General features: G+C 40.0%; 1 protein-coding gene across 1 annotated transcript in view; it reads right to left on the reverse strand.

Moving 5' to 3' along the window:
* Window positions 1-25,313, reverse strand: part of MAATS1 (MYCBP-associated, testis expressed 1) — a 62,701-nt gene that overhangs the window by 12,576 nt on the left and 24,812 nt on the right. The window contains exons 7-12 of the mRNA XM_006884317.1: window positions 23,206-23,363; window positions 9,747-9,929; window positions 8,556-8,698; window positions 4,826-4,942; window positions 2,737-2,808; window positions 1,394-1,540 (exon numbers count right to left, since the gene is read on the reverse strand). Coding sequence (XP_006884379.1) covers window positions 1,394-1,540; window positions 2,737-2,808; window positions 4,826-4,942; window positions 8,556-8,698; window positions 9,747-9,929; window positions 23,206-23,363 — 820 coding nt within the window. The remainder of the gene's footprint in view (window positions 1-1,393; window positions 1,541-2,736; window positions 2,809-4,825; window positions 4,943-8,555; window positions 8,699-9,746; window positions 9,930-23,205; window positions 23,364-25,313) is intronic.

The following is a 25,313-nucleotide window of genomic DNA, read 5'->3' on the forward strand; positions in this document are numbered from 1 at the left end:
AAAAAATCAAATAGGGACTTTATCATTACTAGCATGATCATGCTCTTTTAAGAACTATCAATCAATTATGGGATCAATCAACTTTGGGATAAAATTAACAACCAACAAGTCAGTTCTCTGCTGTCAAGTCAGAACTCATTCATAGCTTACTGTCCAAGAAGTTCTCTGAGGCTGTAAACAGCACAGGAAGAGATTCTTACTTTTTCTCTAAAAGATGCTAGTTGATTCAAACCACCAGAGAGTCTCAGCCTTCAAGTCAGCAGCACAACTGCCTCTGGAATGGACCTTCAGAGCTTCCTCAAATTATAACAGCAATTGGAAAGATTAGATAGGAAGCTTAGGCAGTCGAGAGTTTATGTTAATGAAGGAGGGACAACTCAGAAAAGGAGGGTGATAAAAGCTGAACAACTTTAAGAAGGTAATGGAGGAGATAGGCATGTGGGCTAGCCATTTGTATCCAAAGCTCTCTCCCAGTTAGCTGCTGGAGAAGAGACAGGTACGTGGGTTGGTCATTAGTACCTACTGAGGCTTGGACTGCACTGTTGGAGCTTGTCACTTTCCTGAGTAAAATAGTCCAGGCAGCACTGCTGGGACTTTGCCTACCGCTGGAGGAAAGCATTTCCTCCCATCAAACTACAGGACAGGACAGAGAAGTAGGCCCACCATACCTAGACAAAGGGAGAGATTCCAGCATACCTCAAAGGACAAGTAAATGAAAAACTTGCCAAAGTGAATAGGGCACAGAGTCATCCACAGATGATCATCAAGGAAGATTATCACTAGGAAACTGAATTGGGGCAATATTTGAGTCTGCAACTTATCAAAAGCATCATAAAGATAAGGAACTGTCAACAACCTATGCAGATACAACAGAAACTGCCTCACCCATACCAAGAAGAACTTTATGTAATGTCAGGAAGCAGCAGGCAGGTTCAAACATGGAAACAAACCAAAATATGTGTTTGCTTTAAAAAGCAGACCCAATTGCAGACCCAGTAAATAGCCCAGAGACAGGGAGATAGAAGAAATAAATCAACATGGAGTTACATGAAGTGCTACTGAAGAAGTTATAAATAATATCAAAAAGAATTGAAACTATAAATATAGAGAGATAAGAATTAAGAAAATCACCACAAGACAGAGAGGTACAACCAATATAGTACTATAAACAATAGAAATGCATGAACCCAATCTAGAATAGCAAGACCAAAATGGTAGAATTTTTCACCAACTTTTAGAAGGTAATTAATGTGCAATCACTCAGTTGCACGTATGGAAACTGTGAGCTTGGTACATGTTCTGTTATGTATATTCTTAACAACAACCACAACAAAAATAAAATCTAAAAACAAAATACTAAGTGACAAAGTAAAACACAAAGAAAAGGAGGGACCTTGTGCTCATGCAGGTTCCTCTGCCTCTGTAAGGCAAGGGTCACTTGCTTTTCTGCTTTCTTTACCAGCCTGTCATCTTCCTGGAGAACATGGCTGGTACGCAACTCCTGGATCAATTCCAATCGCTTTTCTTTCCCTTCAAACATCTGCAGGAAATGGAATAAAAAAAGAATTGAATGTTAACAACATTTTGTACCACATTCCAAGACCCTCAGGCAGGGTCTCAAAAGACACTGGAAGTAGTCATTCCTTACAGATTTACAGGTAATTGTCCTCTTGTGTAAAAGGGGGCCCTCTTATCTATACTTTCTGCTGCATAGGCCGATAAAGGGTTGAGTTATTAATCAGCTAGGTGTTCATTCATCTCTCAAAGACAAAGTGTCAAAAGAGGATCATATTAAAAAACTAGAACTTTCTCTTCCATTCATGTGCTTCCTATCTGAGACACCTAGAATTGTATTTTTTCACAGCAAATTTTTTCCAGTAAATCTGTCCTGAGTTTGTAATATACAATTGTTGTCTGGATTTAACTATGACATTTGTCTGGAGAAACAGAGTTTCTCTGGGGAAAAGAGTAAAGAATCATGGTGGACACAAATTGCTTATCTGCTTCTGTAAACTTAATTCATCATGAATGAGTCTCTTAAGAGCTAATATTGATTGTTGTTGTTGTTGATTGCTGTCAAGTACAGCACCACTCATAGTGACCCTATGAACAAAAGGCCTGAAGCCTTTCTATAATTATTGTTGTTTCTCAAAGTTCATAGAGTTTCCAGAGGCATGTAGTTTAGGACGTGGATGCCACTATTGCTTCCAAAATGTTGACTACAGAACAAAATAATTAAAATTTTTGATGTAATTTCTTTTTAATTGAAGTGTGCTTGTTCTAGTAAAAAAGTCCAGGGGTTGGATTTGTGGCATATTTACCTTTAAAATAGGATTGCTGATAGAAAAAAAAATAAAAAAGATAAAGAGTCAATATAGGTAGTGTAGAGTAAATGATCTATTATATTAAAATAATAGGATTCAAATTGTAGCTACTTTTTACTCCTTTAATTTGTAATGCAGGCATTGCTAACTGCATTGAAGTAATTACATCATGATTTGTATAAAATTAAGAAATCCATTTGTTTTGACTATTATTGGTAAAAATTCAGGTGAGAAAACTCTAGGGGAAAAAAATCCTTTCACATGGACAGTGCACAGAACAGGCAGGCCCTTCCACTCTCTCTTCCTACCTCCAACCTGGGCAAAAGAAAGGAATGAGTAGCTAATTTAAAAGTTGAGCTCTGTAAGTCACTTCTGAAAGGAGACACAAGGTCAGTGAGTGAACACTACAAACCATGTTCTGAACAACTCTGCCCCGGATTAATTTTTGAAGGAAGATCACAGCCATTTCTTTATCTTCTTCTTCCTAAAAGAACAAAGGGAGAACCAAGCAGCTTGAGAACTTTTTTTATCAGAAGCAGTTAGCATCAACTATTTTATTCAAGATTTATACCAAGAAAAGAGTCTGTAATTTGGTGTCAGAAGAATTTAAAGACAAATAAATATAGTTTCCTGATTTCATTCAACATATTGTTGTTGTTGTTATGTACTGTCAAGTTAGAACCAAACCACAGCTGACCATCCAATGAGTTTTTAGAGGCAATAAATAACATGAGAGAAGATTGTCCATCTTTCTCTCAATGGAGCAAAAGTGGTAGATTTCAACCACATGCCTTGTGATTAGGAGCACAGATGTTCCACTGGACAAAGATGGGCAGTTTCCTCCAGCATAATTTACTGTCTTTGAAACTTGATTTGAGGGTCAGTTATGAGCTGGTTGATTTGATGTTATACAACAACACCACAACCGACCATCATAGGTCCCTTCAGTCAACATACAGATGGATAATATAATATTCTAATAATATAATAGTATTCTAAACATTATTGTTGTTGTTTATCTTGAAGTCGGAACTGAAATTGAGTCACAGCTAACCCTCCAGTGGGTTTTCAGAGGCTGTAAATATCACAGGAGATAATGGTCCATTTTATCCCCCCAGAGAGCTGGTGGATTCAAATTGGATATCTTGGGTTGGCAGCACAATTCCTCACCAGTAAGGCGCTAGAACTCTTTAATGTTACTGCATCATTAAATTTATTTCATTTTCATAAGAAATAATATTGACAGTTCAACTTAAAAGCAAAAATTCTCCTATCCCCTATTATCATTATTTCCAGAAATAATTCTGTTGTTATTTGGTGCTGTCAAGTTGACTATTAATTAAAGGGAGCCTATGAACAACAGATTGGGACCTTGCCCTATCCTTCACCGTCTTCACAATCTCCTCCATGCTCAAGCCTATTGTCACAGTCACTGTGTCAATCTATCCCCTTAAGTGTCTTGCTCTCCTTTGCTGACTCTCTGTCTTTCCCATCATAATGTCCTTTTCCCAAGGCCTGGCCCCTCCTGACAACATGCCCAAAGTATATGAGACAAAGTTTCACCATCCTTGCCTCTAAGGAGCACCCTAGTTGTACTGCTTTAAGAAAGATTTGTTTGTTCTTTTGGAAGTCCACAGCATACTCAATACTCTTAGTCAACCTCATTATTCAAAGACATCGATTCTTTGATAATTCTTATTCATTGTCCATATTTCAGATGCATAAGAAACAACAAAAAATACCATGGCTTGGATTGGGCCACTTTACTTTTTCTTTATTCCTACACCATAAGGTCTTTCCTGAAGCAACAATGTCGCCTATTAATCCCTTTTATAATATTTGCTTTATTATGAGTAGGCAGAGACTACAATCAGTTTATATCAGGGTCTGAAGTAAAACACTTCTCATGAGAGTGTAGCTGGATTGGTAAAATTAGAAGACAATGAATGAGATCCTCATGCGCATTGCTGTTGACACATAATTGACCCTCCTTTGGATCCCTGACCCAGCAATGGAAACATTCCAGTCTCTCCACAGGGACAACCCATCAGACTCCTGCAACAGACATCAGCGAGGCTTCCCTTTAATTCTATGTCCCCTGACAAAGTGCTCAGGATCACTTATCTCCAAGACATTTCTTCCCTCTGCACCTTCAACCCTCATCAACCACTTCTTAAGGGGCAAGAGTATCATGGTAACTGATCATTATCTGGTCTTCATTATTTGAGATTCATGAAGGTTATATTCTGAAATTTATTCACATAGGGAAGGTTGTGTTTTGGGGTTGTTGTTTAGGTTTCCCCCCCCCCATTCTTTGTGGTGTTTATTTTTTTCCAGAAATACTAGCTTAGATTCCACTTCATATGTAAGACTAAAGACAGCATTCAACTCAGAGCTTGGGGAACTGACAATGCTAAGCTTATTTTTAATCCAAGCTAGCCTAAGAAAAAATTGGCCGCAAAAGAAAATTTACACTTCTAATCTGAAAGTTTCAAACTTACGTTGGAACTCATTTCTAAGGTTGGAGTTGGAAGCCGAGGTTGAGGAACTGGATTCTTCTGAAGGAAGCGCAGGGGTTTCTTTGGTTCAGGAACTTTATTCTTCTTCTCCAGCAGTGCCTGAAATGAAACCCACTAATGTAATTCTTCACCTTTCTCCTGCTCTCCAGCACCAGCTCAAAATCTGAATATCACTAAGAAATAATACAGCAGTTTGCGAAAGTGCAGCTGGGGTGCTTGTACCTCTCAGAGATACAAGTGTTATCTCTGAGAATAACTGACCACTGAATAAACAAGGCACATGCACAGGCATCCATTTAAAATTAAAATAGTTTTAAAAAGGAGGGGGATTTATAAATATCTTTGTGCTCTTTAAGGTTTGAATGTGCCTAAGCAGAACCTCTAACACCTATTGTTCCACTGGAGAGGAAAGGAGACGTACTCTTTTAATGGCTGCTCGGGCAATAGAGCATTTTCCTGTGCCACAAAATGACTCTGTAATAGTTGGTATATTCTTGTTATCAAGAAAGAACTGAGGCATATTAAATGGTAACTGTCTAAAAGTTGAGACTTTAATTTGGTTGCACAGGTAAGGCATCTCTCATCTAGTTAGCCGGAGTTGCAAATTTCAAGGCATTGACAAGTGAGCACTTCCAAGTTTGCATCCATTTGTTGAAAGATCGCCAATGGTATTTCATCAGTTCTGAGAGCATTGGTTTACTTTTTTTCCCAGTTACTTCAGTTCAGCTTGGACTTCTTCCTTATACCATCAATTCAAACAGTATTATTGATATCACATGAAAGCAAGATTCTGCTGAAGCTAATCCAAAAACCACTGGAGCAGCAAATCAACAGAGAACTTCCAGAAGAGTAGGCTGGATTTAGAAGGGGCAGTGGCACTAGGTATATTATAGCTAATGTCAGATGGATCTTGGCTAAAATCAGAAAGTATCAGAGGAATGTCTGTGTTTCATTGACTATGCAAAGGCATTTGACTGTGTGGATCACAACAAACTGTGGCTGACCTGAGAAGAATGGGAAACACTTGATTGTGCTTATGCGAAATCTATACTTGGACCAAGAGGTAGTTATCAGAACAGAGCAAGGAAACACTGCATGGTTGAAAATCAGGAATACCTTTATAAAACAACAAAAAAAATAGAGGTAGGTTTTCATCACCAAAACTGCCCTGCAAGAAACGTTAAAGTAAGTTCTTCAGGTAGAAGAAATTGATGTACATCAGAAACATGAACATGACTGTATATAAAAAAGGAAGTGTTAGAGAAGAGAAAAATGAAAAGTAAAATAAAACTTTTGCTGTTCTTATTTTAAAATTTGTATAAAATACAACTATTTGCTGAAATAAATTAAAAAAAGAACTGGAGATTACTGCATCTGCATCAGTGAAATGAATGACAGTGATATCACAGGACATGGGAAGAAAGAATTGATAATCTGTCATAAAGGGCTAACATTACACGTGAAGTGGTCTAGTGTTATTTGAAAAGTGACTTGGATTATCTTTAAATGTTTAATAATATACTGCATGAATGCTTTCTTTTAAAAGAACATTTATTGATCTAAACACATTGTAATGAAATAATATATTACCTTTGGGATTGCTTAAAATACTCAGGGTAAAGCCAAGCTAGGCAAGTATTTATTACTGATGAGGCAGAGTAGGGGATTTGTTAAACTAATTTGTCTTTTTAAAATGTATCTTGGGAGACTTTCACCGTTTTTCCAGGTTCATAGAGGTTTCTGGACGCAAGCTGTTTTGGAAGTAGATGCCACTCTTGCTTCCAAGCTTGTTTTAATCAGGGAGCACCACCAAACACTGTCCACCATGGGTAACCGTTATCACATTTGACACATCAGTGTTGCAGTGTTCAGCATCACAGCAACCACAAGTTACCTCTGTACGACAAGTGGACAGACCAGGGCTATAATGAAAAATTTTTAAAAGACATTGTTCTTGATAATGTTTATAAAACTGAAGAGACAAGTTATAAATGGGAGAAATACATGGAATCTACACAGGCCACAAAGGACTAGTATTAAGAACATATAAAGAAATTTTATGTGAACATTTTTCAACAGTCCAGGTGACACGCAGTCACATGAATATTAGCAATAAAATAAGCGGAAAAGTTAGCCTCTAAGTGATTTTATATTGTTGTTGTGTGTCACTGAGTTATAAATGACTCGTAGCTGATTTTCCAGTAGGTTTTCTGAGGCAGTTAATTGCAAGGAAGGAGATTGCCCATCTTTCTCTTGCAGAGCTGACTGGCCCACACATAACTACCACTACTTCAGAAATGCTGAGTCAGAAACTTTGGGGATGAGCCAGTTATATGTGCTTTTAGGTGTTCCAGGTGAATATGATGCATGATAAAGATTTAGGACAAATATCTATTTTAAAAAATAAAATTTTAATTGTGATTTTTAACAAATGTTTATAGAGAAGTTCAATTTTCATTCATTTATTGTTGCACAGTTACCTACTTTCTCCCCTCCCTAATTTTCTTTGCAGTGATGTACCTCTCATATTGGGCTGTTGTCATACGTATAGTCATTAATCATATATTCCTTTTAAACAGTTCTTTCCTTCATCTGTGACAATGTAATGGTCATTATCTATCCACTATTATCCTATTCTCCTCCCAACCACCTATGTCAGACTTGCTTTATAAAACACTGGTATTATGCAGTATTTGTCCTTTTGTGACTGAGATATTTCACTCTAAATGATGTCCTCCAGGGTCCTCCATGTTGTGTAATGCTTTATGAGTGCACTGTTTTTCAGTGCTGTATAATATTCCATTGCATGAATATACCACCATTTTTCTATCCAACTGTTTATTGATGGGCATTTGGGTTGCTCCCATCTCTTTTGTTACTATGACTAATAAAGCAATCAATATTGGTGTGCATCTATCTGTTTTGATGGTGGTTCTGATTTATTTAGGGTATATTCCCAGTAGTGATATTGTTGGGTCAAATGGTATTTCTATTTCCAACTTTTTGAGAAAGTGTCAAAATGCCTTCTGTAGTAGTAACATCTTTACGTTTCCACCTGCAATGAATAAGGATTCCAATTTCTCCACAACCTAGCGAGCATTTATTGTTTGCTTCTCTGTTGAACTTTGCTATTGTTGCTGGGGCGAGATGATATCTCATAGTTGTTTTGAGGACCAATATCTTAAATCAAGGGCTTTCGAGTCTTCAAGTAGTCTACATGCAGTTCCGATAACACAAGAGAAAGCTCCGCTGACGAATGCTATGTAATAGACTCATGCTGATGAGCATCACAATCTTCTGTTGAATTTTATACTAGATGAAAGAAGAGTTGAAAATGATTCCCTTTTCCATGATTCTCTGATATCAAATATCAAAGCGAGAAATGGGAGTCTATTATATTGTCAAACATAATTTCTAACACTAGAAATGTGCTACACCTCAGTATAACACCAAAATTACCATGTAGATCCTAAGTTGGAAGTACTTTTAGAAAGTAGCATGACTTCTGCAAACCAGGGGGAAAGCTCACAGGTGCTGGACAGTACAGGTTCTCTGAAAGAGTAAAGTATACATATGGAGGAGAGAAGAATGTGGGGTGTGTATTGTACACCACTGGACATTGTTGTCCAGACAAAATGTGATGTCTGGAGTTTTGTATATCTCTACAGAAGTCACACTGTGAAGTGTCTTGTCTTTAAACTAATCATCATACCTGGTAAACCTCAACCAACTCATGGTCCAGCCTCGCTTCCCTTTTTAGGAAACCTGCTTTGGTAGTAGTGGATTTTGGTTTTGGAGGTCTGATGCGAGGTTGTGTCACAAAATCTGGCAGGCTCGACTCAAGTTCAACTAATCCTATGGGAAGAAAGAATACATTCTCTAATTGGAACAAATTTGTATCTCATTTTAGAGTTTACATTAATGGTAATATTATATTGGTCACAGAAATTTGGAAAATATTCAAAATATTTTAAAAATCCCATCAACCAACCAGGAAAAAACTTCCCCCAATCCAACCACTCATTGAAAACTGTTGACATTTAGTGAATTAACATAAAATACACATGAGCTCATTATGATTCAGAATCAACTAGAAAGCAATTGATACTGTTACTTTGTTCATGCATTTATTAAAAATATAATTGAAATTGTTGTCAAATACAATTTTCATTTCTCCCTCCACTTAACATTATGGATTTTGTCTATTTTATGTGATGGTTACAATAAGTTTGCTAGTATATATACCATTCTGCTGACAATGGGAGACACTTCCTTTCCCCCACTACAATAGGTGATATGGAGCATTTTTCCTAGATTTTAGATTTTATTCTCAGCGAAATGGAATTGCTGGGCCAAAACACATGGCGGAGGGGGAAGTAAGATTCTTAATTTATAGTGTCAAAAGGTTTTCCCAATGTATTTAGTTTAATTAGGAATATGAAAGAGTGCTTTCATCATAAATTGAATGCTTTAGATATTATTTTTCTTCATTATATCTAATTTACTCGACGGCACATAACAACAACAACATTATTTCTAATTTGGTAAATATGTAGGTCATTTCAATTTTACTTTTTTATCTTTGAGTATTAGGAATAGTAAAGAATTTTAAATGTTTAGTAGTTAACTGAATTTCGGGAGCTCTGGTAGCCCAGTTAAATGAATTTACTCTTTGTTAAATTATCCTATGGTACACCAATTTATTTACTTGATCTTAATATTTTTATTGGTTTGTATAAACTCATTTTATTACCAATAATATCAAACTTGGGGCCTTGTTTCATATAAATATTTTTATTTGTTGTTTAGCTTTTAATTTAAACATATTTGTACTTTACATATTTCACATATAGGTCTAAGATAAGCTTCTTATATTAGACACCTACCTTTGAAAGTTGCTTACCTTCATAAGTGTTTAGAAAGTGGTTTTTTACCACAAAGTTCTCGGAGTTGTTGTCTGGGAAGCGGCCAAGGCGAGTTAGAGGTGCGTAGACCTGTGACGCATAATCACAGTAATCCCTGATGATATTTCTTCTCTCCAACTTTCCTTCTACTTTCTTTCTCTTGTTCACTAGCTTTCTGATTGCTAAAACAAAACATATCTCCATGACTAAACTCTAAAATATTGTCCTGCATTTTTCAGACATAGACTAGTAAACCATTTCCAGGTCTATTCTCAAAGAAAGAACTGTAGTGAATAAACTGCATGATGACCACTCATCGTAGCCAGAATACAACACTAAAAAGGGCTGTCTGTCATCTCTGTGACCCGGTAGTCAGGACCACTGGGAGTGGTAGAAGCTGACTCAGCAACCGTCTTCAGTGGAGACTCACCAGGAGCCTTTCACAGCCACACTCCATGCACCAGGCCAAGAAGAAATATTCAATGACAATGTATTAAATGAGACAAAGAGAACTCACATGACTGAAAATGTGTGGTTATTGAAGGACTAGGAGAATTACTTACTCTCCCGGATGAGAATAACACCAAGTCTATAAATTCTTCAATAATTCCTATCCATCCTGGCTAATAGTCTCTGGCTTAGCTTCTAGTTTTCAGAATTATTTGGCCGTCAGCTTTTCCCTGGGAGAATTATGCACCAGCTGCTCTGTCAGAGAAGGATGGACAAATTCCTCCCATGCAATTTACTGCCTCTGAAAACCTGCTGGAGGGTCAGCTATAGGTCAGCTCTGACTTGATGGCACACGACAACATGGCCCGACTTCTAAATTTGAGAATTATTTGGCAGTCAGAGGGAAATGCTCGACCTTGCACAGCAGGAATTTACCCAACTAAGGAGTCATGCTTACTACCTACAACTGTTCCTGTTCTTCTAGATCCTACTGCCGACCTGTACCTTGTGGAAGGATCATGCATGCTCAGCAGGGCTGAAATCACACAGCAAGGCCACAAAATCTTATCACAAGAAGAGGTCTGTATGGCCACTGATTTCTATGCATATTTATGTATGATCCTTGGGACATTTCTATGTCACCTGAAGTTTTAGAATTATACTTTATTTCCATCTACAAAAGTCAGTCTACCTTTCATTTTGTCAAGTACTGAAAAGTACATAGAGATAATTAACGTAAAAGTTATCTTCTCAATCAAGCAAAACCTCAGGAGTTAAACTCACGAAAACCAATTTTACTAAAGAATTCATTTTGAAAGGACTGAAACCCAGGGTGCTGGAGCTTCCAGTCAGCCTGAGTCTGCTGGGGATCAGGAAGTGGCTCTGACCTGCAGGCTTCAAGGTCAGAGTTGACTCACTCCTTCCTGCTCTGACACATTGATGCCGATGCTGCCGCTGCCCAGCTCACTTGCCCCACTCCAAGCATTCACTTCTGGAGCACCCTGAGTCCTATTTGCATCCCAGAGTCCAGCTGAGCTCTCCTTCCAGTTTCTAGTCAGTGGTAGTTCCCACATGCACATTCCATCTGCCAGTGAAGATGGCCGTTTGACTTCTGGGGTCCTCTCTCAAAGACCCCAGAAGCCAGGACTACTATCCCCTTTTGCTGGGGTCACTTGATCCATGCCCTTAACTGCCTCTCCAGCCAGTCTTCAAAAGAAGACAAAACAATTCAACTAATGAACTCATGCTGTGGTCTGGTCTGGTGGGTTGTGGACTCTTGGGAAGAAGAATCACTCATTTATCTCACTCCTGTGTACATACCCACAGAGAAAGAGAAAGAACATAACTTCTCTCCTCGTCAGCTTGCTCAGTGGCTGCCCCTGACTCGATTCCTACTTCAGGATTTGTTGTTGTTATGTGCCGTTGAGTCGCCTGCAACTCATAGCCACCCTATGTACAACAGCCCTAAACTCTGCTCTGTCCTGTGCCAATCACACTGTCTCTGACACTCCCATCCCTATTATCCCAGTCACTGAATCAATCCACCTCACAGAGGGCCTTCCCCTACTGCGCTGTCCCTCCACCCTCCCAAGCATGATGTCCTTCTCCAAGGACCGGTCTCTCCTCACAACATGTCCAAAGTATGTTAGATGGAGCCTCAGAATCCTTGCTTCCAAGAAGCAACCCAGTTAAACCCTTTCCACGACGAATCTGTTTGTTTTCCTAGCAGTCCATGGTATTCTCAATACTCTTCTCCAGCACCATATAGCTCAAAGGCATCAATTCTCCTTCTATCCTCCTTGGTCATTGTCCAACTCTCTGATGCATAACAGGTGATTGTGAAGGCCTGTATCAAACGCACCTTAGTCTCCAGAGAGACACCTTTGCTCTTCAGTTCTTTGGAGAGGTCCCTAACAGCAGACTTTCCCATGGCAATGCACCTTTTAATTTCCTGGCTGCTGGTGCCAAGAGTGTTGACTGTGGAGCCAAGCAAACTAAAGCTGTGTACAATCTCAATCTCTTCACCATCCATCATGATCCTGCCAATTGGTCCAGTGGTGAGAATCTTTGTCTTCTTGACATTGAGCCTCAATCCATATTGTAGGCTGCAGTCCTTGACACTCTGCAGCAGGCACTTCAGGTCCTCTTCAGTTTCAGCAAGCAGGGTTGTGTCATCCGCATAACGCAGGTTGTTGATAAATCGTCCACCAATCTTGACCCCACATTTGTCCTATAGAGCCCAGCCTCCCGGATAATCTGTTCTGCATATAGGTTGAAAAGGTATGGAGATAGGATGCATCCCTGGCGTATGCCCTTTCCAATTTTGAACCATGCAGTGTTCCCTTGCTCTGTTCTGATGACTGCCTCTTGGTCCAAGCATAGGTCTCGCATTAGCATGATCAAGTGTTCTAAGATTCCCATTCTTCTCAGAGTCAGCCATAGTTTGTTATGATCCACACAGTCAAATGCCTTTGCATAGTCAATGAAACACAGATAGACATTCCTCTGGTATTCTCTGCTTTCAGCTAAGATCCATCTAACATCAGCTACAATATCCCTAGTACCACGACCCCTTCTAAACCCAGCCTGGACTTCTGGCAGTTCTCTGCTGATGTGCTGTTCCAGTCGTTTTTGGATAATCTTCAGTAAAATCTTACTTGCATGTGAAATCAGTGAGATTGTTCTATAGTTTCCACACTCTGTTGGGTCACCTTTCTTTGGGATAGGAACAAATATAGATCTCTTCCAGTCAGTTGGCCAAGTGGTTGTTCTCCAGATTTCTTGGCACAACTTGGTGAGCATGTCCAAGGCAGCATCTGTTAGCTGAAATATGTCAATTGGTATACCATCTATTTCCTTCAAAGCAGCTTGAACTTCTTCCTTCATCACCATAGGTTCTTGCTCATATGTTGTTTCATGAAATTCTTCTGTGTCTGCCAATTCCTTTCAATAACAGAGACTCAGTATATTCTTTCCATCTTCTTTTAATACTTTCTGGATCATTTAACATTCTGCCGAAAGCATCCTTGATTGTAGCATCTCGAGGTTTGAATTTGTTCTTCAGTTCCGTGAGCTTAAGAAATGCTGAGCGAGTTTGGCCCTTTTGAAAAGAAAAACCTAAATCTAAAATCACTTCAGTGATAGGGGTGGTTTATTAATTTATTTTTTGAAGGCCTTTGAGAGGCGCTTGGCCCACCTTTGTAGGGAGTTGGTGAGAATATCTCCCCTCATTTCTGTATTTTCCCCTCAAGATGAGACAATCCAAATTTGGCATGAGAAGAACATTTCTTTCTTTCCTTCTCAACCAGCCATTTGGGGGGATATGGGATCCTCTCTCCTTTTTAGGTGAGTTGTTTCATTATTCCTGGATATACCTAAGCATATAAGAAGGATTTTGAACCTTTAACCCTGTGGGCATCTCCGCCAAGGAAGATCATACTCTTGGACAGGACTTTTCTTTCAGACAACTTGTCTTTTTTCAGTCATCTCTCTGATAAGGAAGGAATGGCCCCTTTGTTTTTCTCCACCTTGTTTTTCTTTCCCCTGAGAAGCCAAACTCCCTAAGTCTTGCCTTTGGGGGTGTATCCCACCTAGCAATGCCCCAATCAGTGTTCAGGTCTCCCTATCTCCCCACCCTCAGCCAATTGTTGTTGTTGTTATGTGCCATCATATCGCCTGCAACTCATAGCGACCCTCTGTACAATAGCCCTAAGTCCTGCTCTCTGCCTTGTCAATGTTATTGTTCAGCAACTTAGGATAATCTATTTTAAAACAGGGCTTTTCAATTAGAGAGACGAATCATCTCTTCCTGTATCTCAGCTGGGGGTGGGTGGGAAAGAAGGAATTTGGGGGAATCTTCCTTCTACCCCTAAGTGTTTCTTTTTTATACTAAATGTTTATTTTCAGTTTTCCCCCTCCCAGTCCCCTGATTTTTGGCAGGGGCATGGAAATGATTCTTTAAGCATCCCAGGAGTAGGGAGAAAGGAATGGGGGACAAAACCTGTCCTATATTGATTCAAAGCTGGGGAGGTGGGTTCGAAGGACTCCTGGGTTTATCTGTCAGCCAAGGTCCAGGCTTGAACCTTGATATGGGGGACATTGCTATACTTGTCTCCACTGTTTGTTTTACTTCCCTGAAAAGGACCTTTAAAAAAAAATCTTAGCGTACCAGAGAATTGGGAATTATTACTGTAAATATATATTTTTAAAATGTAAAAAAAAATTCATTTCATTTTAAACTTGCTTTTTTTTCCTAGAAAAATAAAGTCTGAATTAATTTAAAAAAAATGTGATTACAATGATTACATGTTCATAAACAGCTAACTTATACTTGGAATTTGAAGTACTTTAAATACAATTCATATTAATAAATAAATCACATTAACAGTTATTAAAAAAATATAGTTAAATGTTAATAACTTAAACAAATTTAACTTACAAAGTTTTAATTAGGTCTACTTAATCTGACACTGAATAAAAAAAGTAAGATTTACATTTTCCCCTTCTTTGTATAAAGCACAAGCATAATAATAGGAAATAGAGGAATAAATAGTATGTCTATAGTGCTAAAAAGTCATGGCTACCACCAAGTAACATGGGAATACCAGAGTGATTAATTGTGTTCATGGTGAATTTGTGCATAGCTAAAGATGTAATCATTCAAACACAACTAAGGGATTTGCATGGGTTTAAATCAGGAAATATTGTGTCTTCTAACTGTATCTATTCAATCTGTATGCTGAGCAAATAATCTAAGAAGCTGGACTGTATGAAGATGAAGGAGATATCAAAATAGAGAAAGACTCATCAACAACCTCAGCTATGCAGGTGACACAAACTTATTTGTGGAAAATGAAGAAGAAAAGAAGCACTTACTGGAAAAGTTCGATAAATTTGTCATAAAGTCTTCAGTATGATAACACCTTAAAATCAAGAAAAACACCTACAGCAAGATAAAGACCTCAGGGCTGGGGGTGACTGAGACAGATGGGTTCAATAATGTATACTGCATGGAAACAGATGAGGGAGAAAAGCCCTTTTAGGATATGTGATTAGGTATTTTTGTCACGACAGGAATCTAGAGCGAAGGCTGCATAATGGAGTGGACCTGAGGGGAGGGATTGTAAAACAATGAAAGAATTTTTCTTTTACTTTTCCAAGAGGGTAGTGTACTAGGAGAGAGGGTTGGGAGGGGAGAAAAGTGCAACAATGATTGAATGGAAACCCAAAGTGTCTGTAAATTTTCCATGAAATGAATAATAATTCTAAAAAAATTTGAGAAAAACAAAATCCTTACAACTGGATTGAAGACCAATAGGCAACATCATAAGTGGAGAAAGATTGAAGTCTCCTATAATTTCATTTTACTTTGATCCACAGTCAACATACAAGTAGCAGTCAAGAAATCAAAGGATATATTGCATTGGGAAATTTTTGCTGTCAAAGGCAACTTTAAAGTGTTACGGAGCAAGAATTTCAGTTTAAAGACCAAGGTATAACAGATCCAAGCCATGGTCTTTTCAATAGCTTCATATTTAATTGGACAAGGAAAGTTGTACAATGAATAAGGAAGATCAGAGAGGAATTAATGTCTTTGATTGTATTGATGAAGATCCGTGAACATACCAGGGACTTCCAAAAAGAACAAACAAATTTGTCTTGGAAAAAGTGCAGCCAGAGTATTTCTTAGATGCAAGAAGTGTGTGGGGTTTATCATTCACAATTTTCCTAGCCACTGAACTTGACTTTGCTGTGCTGATGAGCAGGAATATGTGAATAGGGCCTGTTAGCCTGTCCACAAGGAGACTGGCTATCTCACCAACTCACAAGGGGGGCTGGCTAGTCTCACCATTAAGATGAGTGATCCAGCAGCAGCAGGAGACCTTCTCCCAGCAAAGAAGCAGCAGCAGCAGCAAGAGAATGTGACATATCCTTCAAGACCAGAAATTCTTGCTCCTGCTACACTGATGGCAGCAGCAGCTATCACTGAACTAGAGAACAAGATGAGATGGAGCTATCTTGGGACTGATATCCCCCACAGACGGAAGCAGAGCCAAGCTAAGAGTCTTTGTCCAAGTTTGTTGGACAACAGGAGAGTTGTGGGAGAGGAGAAAGCCAATATTGGCAAGACTGAGAAATTTGTAATATTGGTCTTAAGCCATGAGGCTCAAGATACTTTCCAGTGTGGGAAGATGAGCAGAATAGCCAGATTCTGCAAAGGTGTATTTTCTGGTTTGGGGTTGAGACTTGGGTGTGACTGTTCACAACTGGGTGTGAGTTGATTGGATTTGGCCTCATATTTTGTGGAGCTCCTGAATAAAACAGGCTTGGAAGCAGGAGTGGCATCGACTTCCAAAAAAGCTTGCCTCTGGAAGCTCTTTGAACTTAGTGAAAGATCAAAGTTTTGTGTTCAAGACTTTCATTCGTAGTGCTGCTGTTAGTTGTCTATAGCTCGAGGGCACTTAACAACAACAACAACCTGGATTACAACTTTTAAATTTCCCCAACATGGTTCTTTGTGGTCTGTGATCTATCACATTAGATTTTGGACTCAGTAAAGTAGTAAGATTGGTGTTGGGATGAAAAGAAAAAGATTTGGAAGAGTGAGGGATGGGTCTGACCTGATAGAAACTGGTTTTGTGTTGTTGATGCTGTTGACAGGGACAGCTCCCTTTTGTGAACTTAGAAAGGTCCCCTTTGTTGGTTGGTACGGCCACCCCCACATGGCCCCTCTTTTTAGACAGCAAGACTGTCTCACATACTTTAAGTATGTTACTTTAAGGATTTACCTCTTGCAGAGGGACATTATGCTTGGAAAAATGAAGGGTGAGTCCAAGAGAGGAAGATCCTGAATAAGATTGGTTGATATAGTGACTATAACAATGGGCTTAAATGCATTAGAAATTGTGAGAATGGCACAGAACTGTTCAATAGGTTGCACGTGAGCCTGCTATGGTTTAGAGTTGGCCTGACAGCACTATACAACAACTGTAGTACTAAAATTTCAGAAGAGATGAAAGGAAGGGGGGGGGAATCTATGACGACTCCTTAAAAACAATAATTAAAAAAACTAAGAAACATTGTTTTCTTTATTGACACAGCTTCCCAATATAAACTTGGTATTAAGGCTTGAATTGCATACCCCTCAAATAAATGTTGAAATCATAAATCTTATACCCATCCTGTTTGGAATTAGTCCAGGTGGGTTTTTTTGTTTGTTTGTTTTATTTTGTTAATAACAAAGGTTATTATCAGGATAGGCTATTTTCCTCAATCTAATAATTTCTGAATTATAAAAAGACTAGGTTAAACACAGGAGTGAGTATAAAATGAGGAACATGAATGACACGTGAAGATTGTCAAGGAACTGAGGAATGAGGGAGCTACGGAAGCTGAAAGAGGTAAAGATCTTTCCTCAAACCTGAACGAGCCTTCCTCTAGAACTGGTTCTTTGAATTTAGGCTTCTAACTTCCTGAAGTGTATGAAAATAAATTTATGTTCTTTAAATTCACTCAGTTTTGATATTTCTATAACTAGGACACTAAGATATATGAGGAACTCAACATCTCCATACGCACAGACACATGTAATAGAAAAAGCTATACATACCCAGCCATATGTATATACATAGAAGTTACACAGACAGCTCATAAATATCAATCAATAACTCACAACCAGAAGAGGATAAGATTGATGAATGGAGCCTTCTAAAGATTAAATCCCTGTGTACATAAAAAACTTTTTTCAACAGAGTGAAAAGAAAACCTATTGACTGGGTAAAAACATCTGGCAATACTATCTCAAACAAGGGTCTCATAACAAAAATTTACAGAATTCTATAGGGCCTCCACAAGGAAAAGACTGATAATTCAATTACAAAATGAGCAAAAGACATGCAAAGACTTTTCATAAAGGAAGACATTTGGATGGCTAACAGACACATGAAGAAATACTCAAAATCACTGGCAATAAGAGAGTTGCAAATCAAAACCACAATACACCATCTCATCCCAGTTGTTGTTAAGTGCCGTCGAGTCGCAGGCAACTCATAGCGACCCTATGAAGGAGAGTCCTCAATGCTTGGGTGCCTTTCATCCTCTCTCCAGGTTCATAGGGTTTTCGGAGGCAAGCTATTGTGGAAGTGGATGCCACTTCTCCTTCCAACTCATCCCAGTAGCAGTGACAAAGTTTAACAGGACAGCAAACAATAAATGTTGGAGAGGATGTGGTGAGATAGGAACTCTCATATGCTGTTGGTGGAATTGTAAAATGGTACAACCAATCTGAAAGGCAGTTTGGCATTTTTTTTTCAAAAAGCTGAACATAGAAATTTCATATGATCCAGCTATTCCACTGTCAGGTATATACCCCAAGAAAATGAGAACTGAGACACAAGTGGAAATTTGTACCCCAATGTTCATAGTTGCAAGAACATGAAAACAGTCCAAATGTCCAACCACAACTGAAAGGATTGAAAATGTGTGGTATATTTACACAGTGGAATACTACACAGCAGTCACAGAAAAACTATTTTGAAAATTACATAATTTGGGAGAGACTGTAGAGCATTATGCTGAGTGAACTAACTCAGACTCACAAGGATAAATACTGCATAAGAAAGATCATGATTATAGAAATAGATAACTAGTAAAATTTTTATGAGGATTCAATGGACAAGGGAGCAGAGTGGTGAAGATGGGCAGAGGAGAAATCACAGGGCCACACAATTTGGTGAGTGGAGGTAAAAGAAATGGGAAAGATCCAGCAAGGATCTGGAAAGACAACATTGGGCATAGTTTAATGAGGATTCATTTCATAAAACATAACAAATGGAAATGATTGTATGAAATACAATGTCAATGAAGGATAGTGTGAAAGACAATGTATAGAAACTTTGTGGGCAAATCAATATAAAATATTTAAAAAAAAAACAAAACCATGAAAAAATTCCAAGATGGCAGCAGTGGCAGCTTACACAGCATGGCGAGCTGCAGGAGCAGTGGACCACATGGAGTAGGGTCACCAAGGCCTTCTACAGACCTCTGCTTATTGATAATTGAACAGTTAAACAGCTGATGACTGGTCTTCGTGTGGACTGAGGCTGACTGGTCTTCGTGTGGACTGAGGCTCAACATCAGGAGATCAAGAATTCCCAGCGAGGAATAGGTGAGTCCCACCACTCCTGTCGAGCCCATGCCACTGCAGCTCCATGAGGCTCCCACCAACAGACCCCAGGGATCCCCTCACCTGGGATGGACGGTAGGCGCCCCCTCCCCCCCTCCGCTGGTGCATCAGAGTCACCACACTGACACAGAGTGGACTTGTTCCGGGGAGTATTCTTGGAGCCAAGATGGCAGTAGCAGGAGATGCAGTGGCAGGTTGGGGTGTTTCCTTCACAGGCCAGAGAGGAAGATCACCAATACAATGGATTGATGAGAGTCACTGTGAGCTGTCTGCAACTTGATGACACTTACCATTGGCAGCACATCCAAGATGGCAGATATCCTAAATGCACCACAGCTTTTGATCTGTTGATTGCCTCTGCCAAGAACTGTTTAGACCTGAGGGTGTGTGTGTGTGTGTGTGTGTGTGTGTGTGTGTGTGTGTGTGTGTCTGTTCACCATTCTCAGGTTCACTTCTCCATTTATAAAGGGGGGGGGGCAGTGACACCTATTTCAAATTACAGTATGAACACTTACTGGAGAGGGGTGGTAAAGGTGGTGGTGCTGGAACTGGGGATGCTGTCCCTGGCCACATGATCTTCACTGAGGTGCAGGGTCTGGACTTGGGGGGAGGGACTTTGGGGTGGGTGCCAGCGAGCCCCTAGGGTGTGTTGCCTGGCCCTCAGGGGGTGCTGTCCAGCCCTTGGGGTAGGCTATTTGGCCCTGGGGTAGAGCTGTTTGGCTCTTGGGATGCAGGGTGAGCCATTCTTGGCCTTCGGGGCAAGCCATTCTGCCCTTGGGGCGAACTTCTCAGCCCTCAGGTTGTGCCATCCAACCCCGAGGTAGAAAAAAACTGCCTATATTCTACAGAGAATTTTACCTAGGCTACTTTCCTCCACCCTATCCTCCAGTACACCCATAAGTAACACCCCCAAACCCTTCTATTTGTAACTCACAAGTTTGTTCTCTCTAGGTTTGCTCCCTTTGCTATAGGTAACCTTAACACTGAATTTTACTCCAGACCTGACCCAGAACCCAGTTCCAGAGACAAAAAGGAAATACAACTGCCAGCTAAGGAAGCAAAGGAGGATGGAGCCTCAGGGTTACAGTCAGCCATCCCCACTGGACCTACCTGGGAAAACACCTTGCAGTCCAGAGGGGAGTAAAAGTCAGGAAAATACCTTCTAACAGCACAAGAAGGCAAGCAGCTTTAACCCAAGGCCACCAGTAAGTTGATAAAGTGTGCTCCCTTTCCCCATTCGCATCAACGCCCCTGTTCACCATGAAGAAGCCAGAGAGTCTGTGCCCAATTCCCAAATGAGAAGCTCACAAGTGAATAAGACAGTTTGTTTAATCACCATTGGACTATTCTTACCATTGCCCTCTATCATCTGGTCCCCACTGGATCCTTTTCATTTCCTTCACCTGCTCCCCCCACCAGCCTGGACTTCTGGCAGTTCTCTGCTGATGTACTGTTCCAGCCATTTTTGGATAATCTTCAGCAGAACCTTGCTTGCATGTGAAATCAACGATATTGTTCTATAGTTTCCCCACTCGGTTGGGTCACCTTTCTTTGGAATGGGAACAAATATAAATTTCTTCCAGTCAGTTGGCCAAGTGGTTGTTCTCCAGATTTCTTAACACAACTTGGTGAGCACATCAGGGCAGCATCGGTTAGCTGAAATATGTCAATTGGAATACTATCTATTCCTGGGGCCTTATTTTTTGCTATTTTCTTCAAAGCAGCTTGAACTTCTTCCTCCATCACCATAGGCTCTTGCTCATATGTTGTTTCATTAAATTCTTCTGTGTCTGCCAATTCCTTTCGATACAAAAATGACTGGAACAGCACATCATCAGAGAACTGCCAGAAGTCCAGGCTGGGTTTAGAAGGGGTCATGGTACTAGGGATATTGTAGCTAATGTTAGATGGATCTTGACTGAAAGCAGGAAGTACCAGAGGAATGTCTATCTGTGCTTCATTGATTATGCAAAGGTGTTTGACTGTGTGGACCATAACAAATTGTGGCTGATTCTGAGAAGAATGGGAATCCCAGAACACTTAATCACGCTAATGTGAAACTTATACTTGAACCAAGAAGCAGTCGTCAGAACAGAGCAAGGAAACACTGCATGGTTCAAAACCAGGAAGGGCATACGCCAGGGATGTGTCCTGTCTCCATACCTTTTCAATCTTTATGCGGAACAGATCATTTGGGAGGCTGGACTCTATGAGGAGAAATGCAGCGTCAGGATTGGTGGAAGACCTATCAACAATCTGCGTTATGCAGATGACACAACCCTGCTTGCTGAAACTGAGGAGGACCTGAAGTGCTTGCTGCTGAGGGTCAGGGACTGCAGCCTTCAATATGGATTGAGGCTCAATGTCAAGAAGACAAAGATTCTCACCACTGGACCAATTGGCAGCATCAGGATGGAGGGTGAAGAGACTGAGATTGTTCACAGCTTTAGCCTGTTTGGCGCCACAATCAACACTCTTGGCACCACCAGCCAGGAAATTAAAGGACGCATTGTGATGGGAAACTTTGCTGTTAGGGACCTCTCTAAAGTACCCAAGAGCAACGGTGTGTCTCTGGAGACTAAGTGCATCTGGTACAGGCCATGGTCTTTGCAATCACTTGTTATGCATCAGAGAGCTGGACAATGACCAGGGAGGATAGAAGGAGAACTGATGCTTTTGAGCTTTGGTGTTGGAGAAGAGTATTGAGGGTACCATGAATTGCTAAGAAAACAAACAGATTCATCCTGGAGATGGTTAAACCAGGCTGCTCCTTGGAGGCAAGGATTCTGAGACTTTGTCTGACATACTTTGGTCATGTTGTACGGAGGGACCAGTCCTTGGAGAGGGACATCATGCTTCAGAGGGTGGAGGGACAGCGCAAGAGGGGAAGACCCTCTATGAGGTGGATTGATTCAGTGAGTGGGGTAATCGGGATGGGTGTATTGGAGACATTGCGATTGGCTCAAGACAGAGCAGAGTTCAGGGCTGTTGTACATAGGGTCGCTATGAGTTGCAAGCAACTCAACGTCACATAACAACAACAACAACAAAGCTCCCCCCATCAACCAAATTGTGCAGCCCTGCAACTGCATCGCTGCAATTTTCATCCCTGCCCATCCTCAACCTTCTGTTTCCAATCCTCACCTCCTTGTATCCGCAACATGTTTTTCCCAACAAAATTTTTTTAAAAAAGGTAATAGTCCAATTAATGAATGGAAATCCAAAGTCTCTGTAAATGTTAATTAAGTTGATAAAAAATATTTAGATAATAAAGATTTAATAAAAAACCAAACACCAGAAAGGGGAGCTCTGGTGGCCTAGTGGCAAGACGCTACACCGTAATACCAAAGGCTTGAGGTTCAAATCCATCAGATGCTCTGCTGGGCAACTTCCTCTTGTGCCAGTTGGATCACATTCGACGGTACACAACAAGAAAATACATAAATAAAATTTTTAAAACCCACAAAAATGTTAATCAATAACTTAATTTTTAGGATATCACTTGATTTTTTTTAAAAAGAATAATTTTTCTCTACTATCTTTGAACAAATCTCCTACTTCTACTATGTGATTTTAAAACAACAACAAAATCCCTCATTGCTGTTAATTGGAAACTGACTCACAGCTGACACTGAAGTCCTGAGGCTGTAAATCACAAGGAAGATGTCCTTCTTTCTTCTAAGGAGCTGCTGTGGATTTGAACCATCAGAGTGTTAGCAGCTCAACTCCCTACAGACTACACCACCAAAGCAAATGCAGTTTGGCCAAAGATCTAAAACAAAGGCGACTTTAAATTTTCTTCATTGTTCACACTACACCATTACCTGATATATGTGCGTGTTGAAGTTTTGCCACTTTGGCCTCCTTTGCTTCCTGCAGTTTAAACCATCGGGCATTCAAGTTCTTCATGTTCACCTCCTTTTGATTCTCCTCACGCTTCTTCAGCAGCTCTTTTAGAACTTCCAGACGAATGTCTTGCAGTCTTCAAAAAGATTGCAAAAATTACTGAAGTATAGAGTATTTCAAAGAGGATGTTCTACTAGAGAGCACTGGCCATCGACCTCTTTGGCCTGGCCTCACACTCACACATTTCTAAAAGTCCATTCTGACAAAAATGTAACAAATGGATTAGCTGGGAAAGGGCAACTTCTTGGTGAGTCTGCATATTATAGGAATATATGGAGGTTGTTCTGAAGGGCAAATAGGGTGTGCCAGGTAGATGATATAAAAGGACTCTGTGCTGATGCATCTATATGAACAACGAAGTACATGTGTATGTTCCAGGACAACTGCTACTGCTGTTGGATTAAGTGCTGGGGAAATAAATAGGAAGACAAGGTCTTGGCAGGTTACATTCAGGAGTGAATATGGAATGTTAAATACAGTATCTGGTCAAGATGGTACTCGTTAAATCTCTGTTTTCTTCAATTTGTTCTCCCAGGGAAAGTGGCTCATATCTACCCAATCATGTACAAATAACTTTAAAAATCTAAACCTGAAGCCCAGAGCTCTCTGAACCAGAATTTCTATTACTTGAATCTCTAGCTGACCCTGAGAACTGCAGACCAAACCAAATTAAAGAAAAAATTCTACTCACTTTCTTCTCCAAGAAACCTATCTCTTCTCTTAATATCTTCTTTACTCCTCTAATAAGTCCATCTTTAAAATACTCCCTCATCCATGTCTTTTTTATCTCTCCCCTAACTTGGGCTCCTTGCTTTAATTATTCCAATTTTAGCTCCAAAAAGCTATCAAGGCTCCAAATACATATTTTAATATCTTACCCTTACTTTAAAAAGAATTGCATGTATTCCCTTACCTGTTTTTCAAATATTAATTAAGTGGTCACTATCTCCCAGATAGGGAGCTCTGGTGGCCTAGTGATAAGACCCAGCATTACAATCTCAAAGGCACACAGTTCGAATCCACCAGGTGCTCCACAAGAACAGGATAGGCAATCTCCTCCTGGGCAATTTACTACTGAAAACCCACTGGAGGCTCAGCTATGAGTTGCTTCTGGCTCAAAGGCAATAGCAATCTTCCAAGTGGAGACCCTAAAGATGAGTAGCACACAAAATGCCTTCGCTCTAGAAGCACTGATCTAATGGAGTAGACAATATAGACCAGCCTTTACAACACAAGGAGAATAAATACCAGCCAGAACAGTGCAAAGCCTTGTGTGGGAGAAAAGAAGAGGGAATATATATGTCTAATATGACTCAAACTTGATGCCATAGGAGGAAGCTTGGGGAAAGCTGGAGGATTCCTCAGAGAAGCTGGCAACTCAACAGCCTTCAGAATTGAGAAGCAAAGATTAAGATGTTTCATATGGTCCAGGAAGAAGCAAGGTCTCCCTTGAAAGGGACAGGTATTAAGGGACTAGCTACCCATGTCCCATTGGCAGAGGAAGACACAAATGAGGGTCAATGAATAGTGAGAGAAGAGTATAGAGAGGGAGGTACTTTTAAAAGTAAGCTATTCACTATCATTCACCTTTATTCTAGAAGTTAGAATGCGTAGGTCCAGCTCTCCCTTTCACCACTTGGCTGTTTCAACTGTAAAATGGTATATATAGTACCACCCCCTAAGTTTACTGTGAACATTAAACTGTGGGCATTTACTGTGAGATTATATATACAAAGTGCTAGAACAACAGCTCTCAACCTTGAGAAAGCATCAGAAGAATCTGAGAGAGCTTGTTACATACAACAGACTGGTGAGCTGTCTCTCCTGACTGAGTATGTGGGGCTAGGAATTTGCACTCCTAACAAGTTCCAGATCATGGGTTGGACAATGGAAGTTATTTTCTGAAGGGACTTGGCAGATGGGAAGGGTTATCCTGGTGGAGGGTAGAGCTGGGAGGTAAGTGGGTCAAGGCACTGGGCTAAGGGTGGGGTCAACACTGTAACTAATGCTTAACTCCACAATAAGG

Source organism: Elephantulus edwardii, unplaced genomic scaffold (assembly GCF_000299155.1).
Source record: "Elephantulus edwardii isolate Elephantulus edwardi_28Jun2011 unplaced genomic scaffold, EleEdw1.0 scaffold00032, whole genome shotgun sequence".
Classification (NCBI taxonomy): Eukaryota; Metazoa; Chordata; class Mammalia; order Macroscelidea; family Macroscelididae; genus Elephantulus; species Elephantulus edwardii.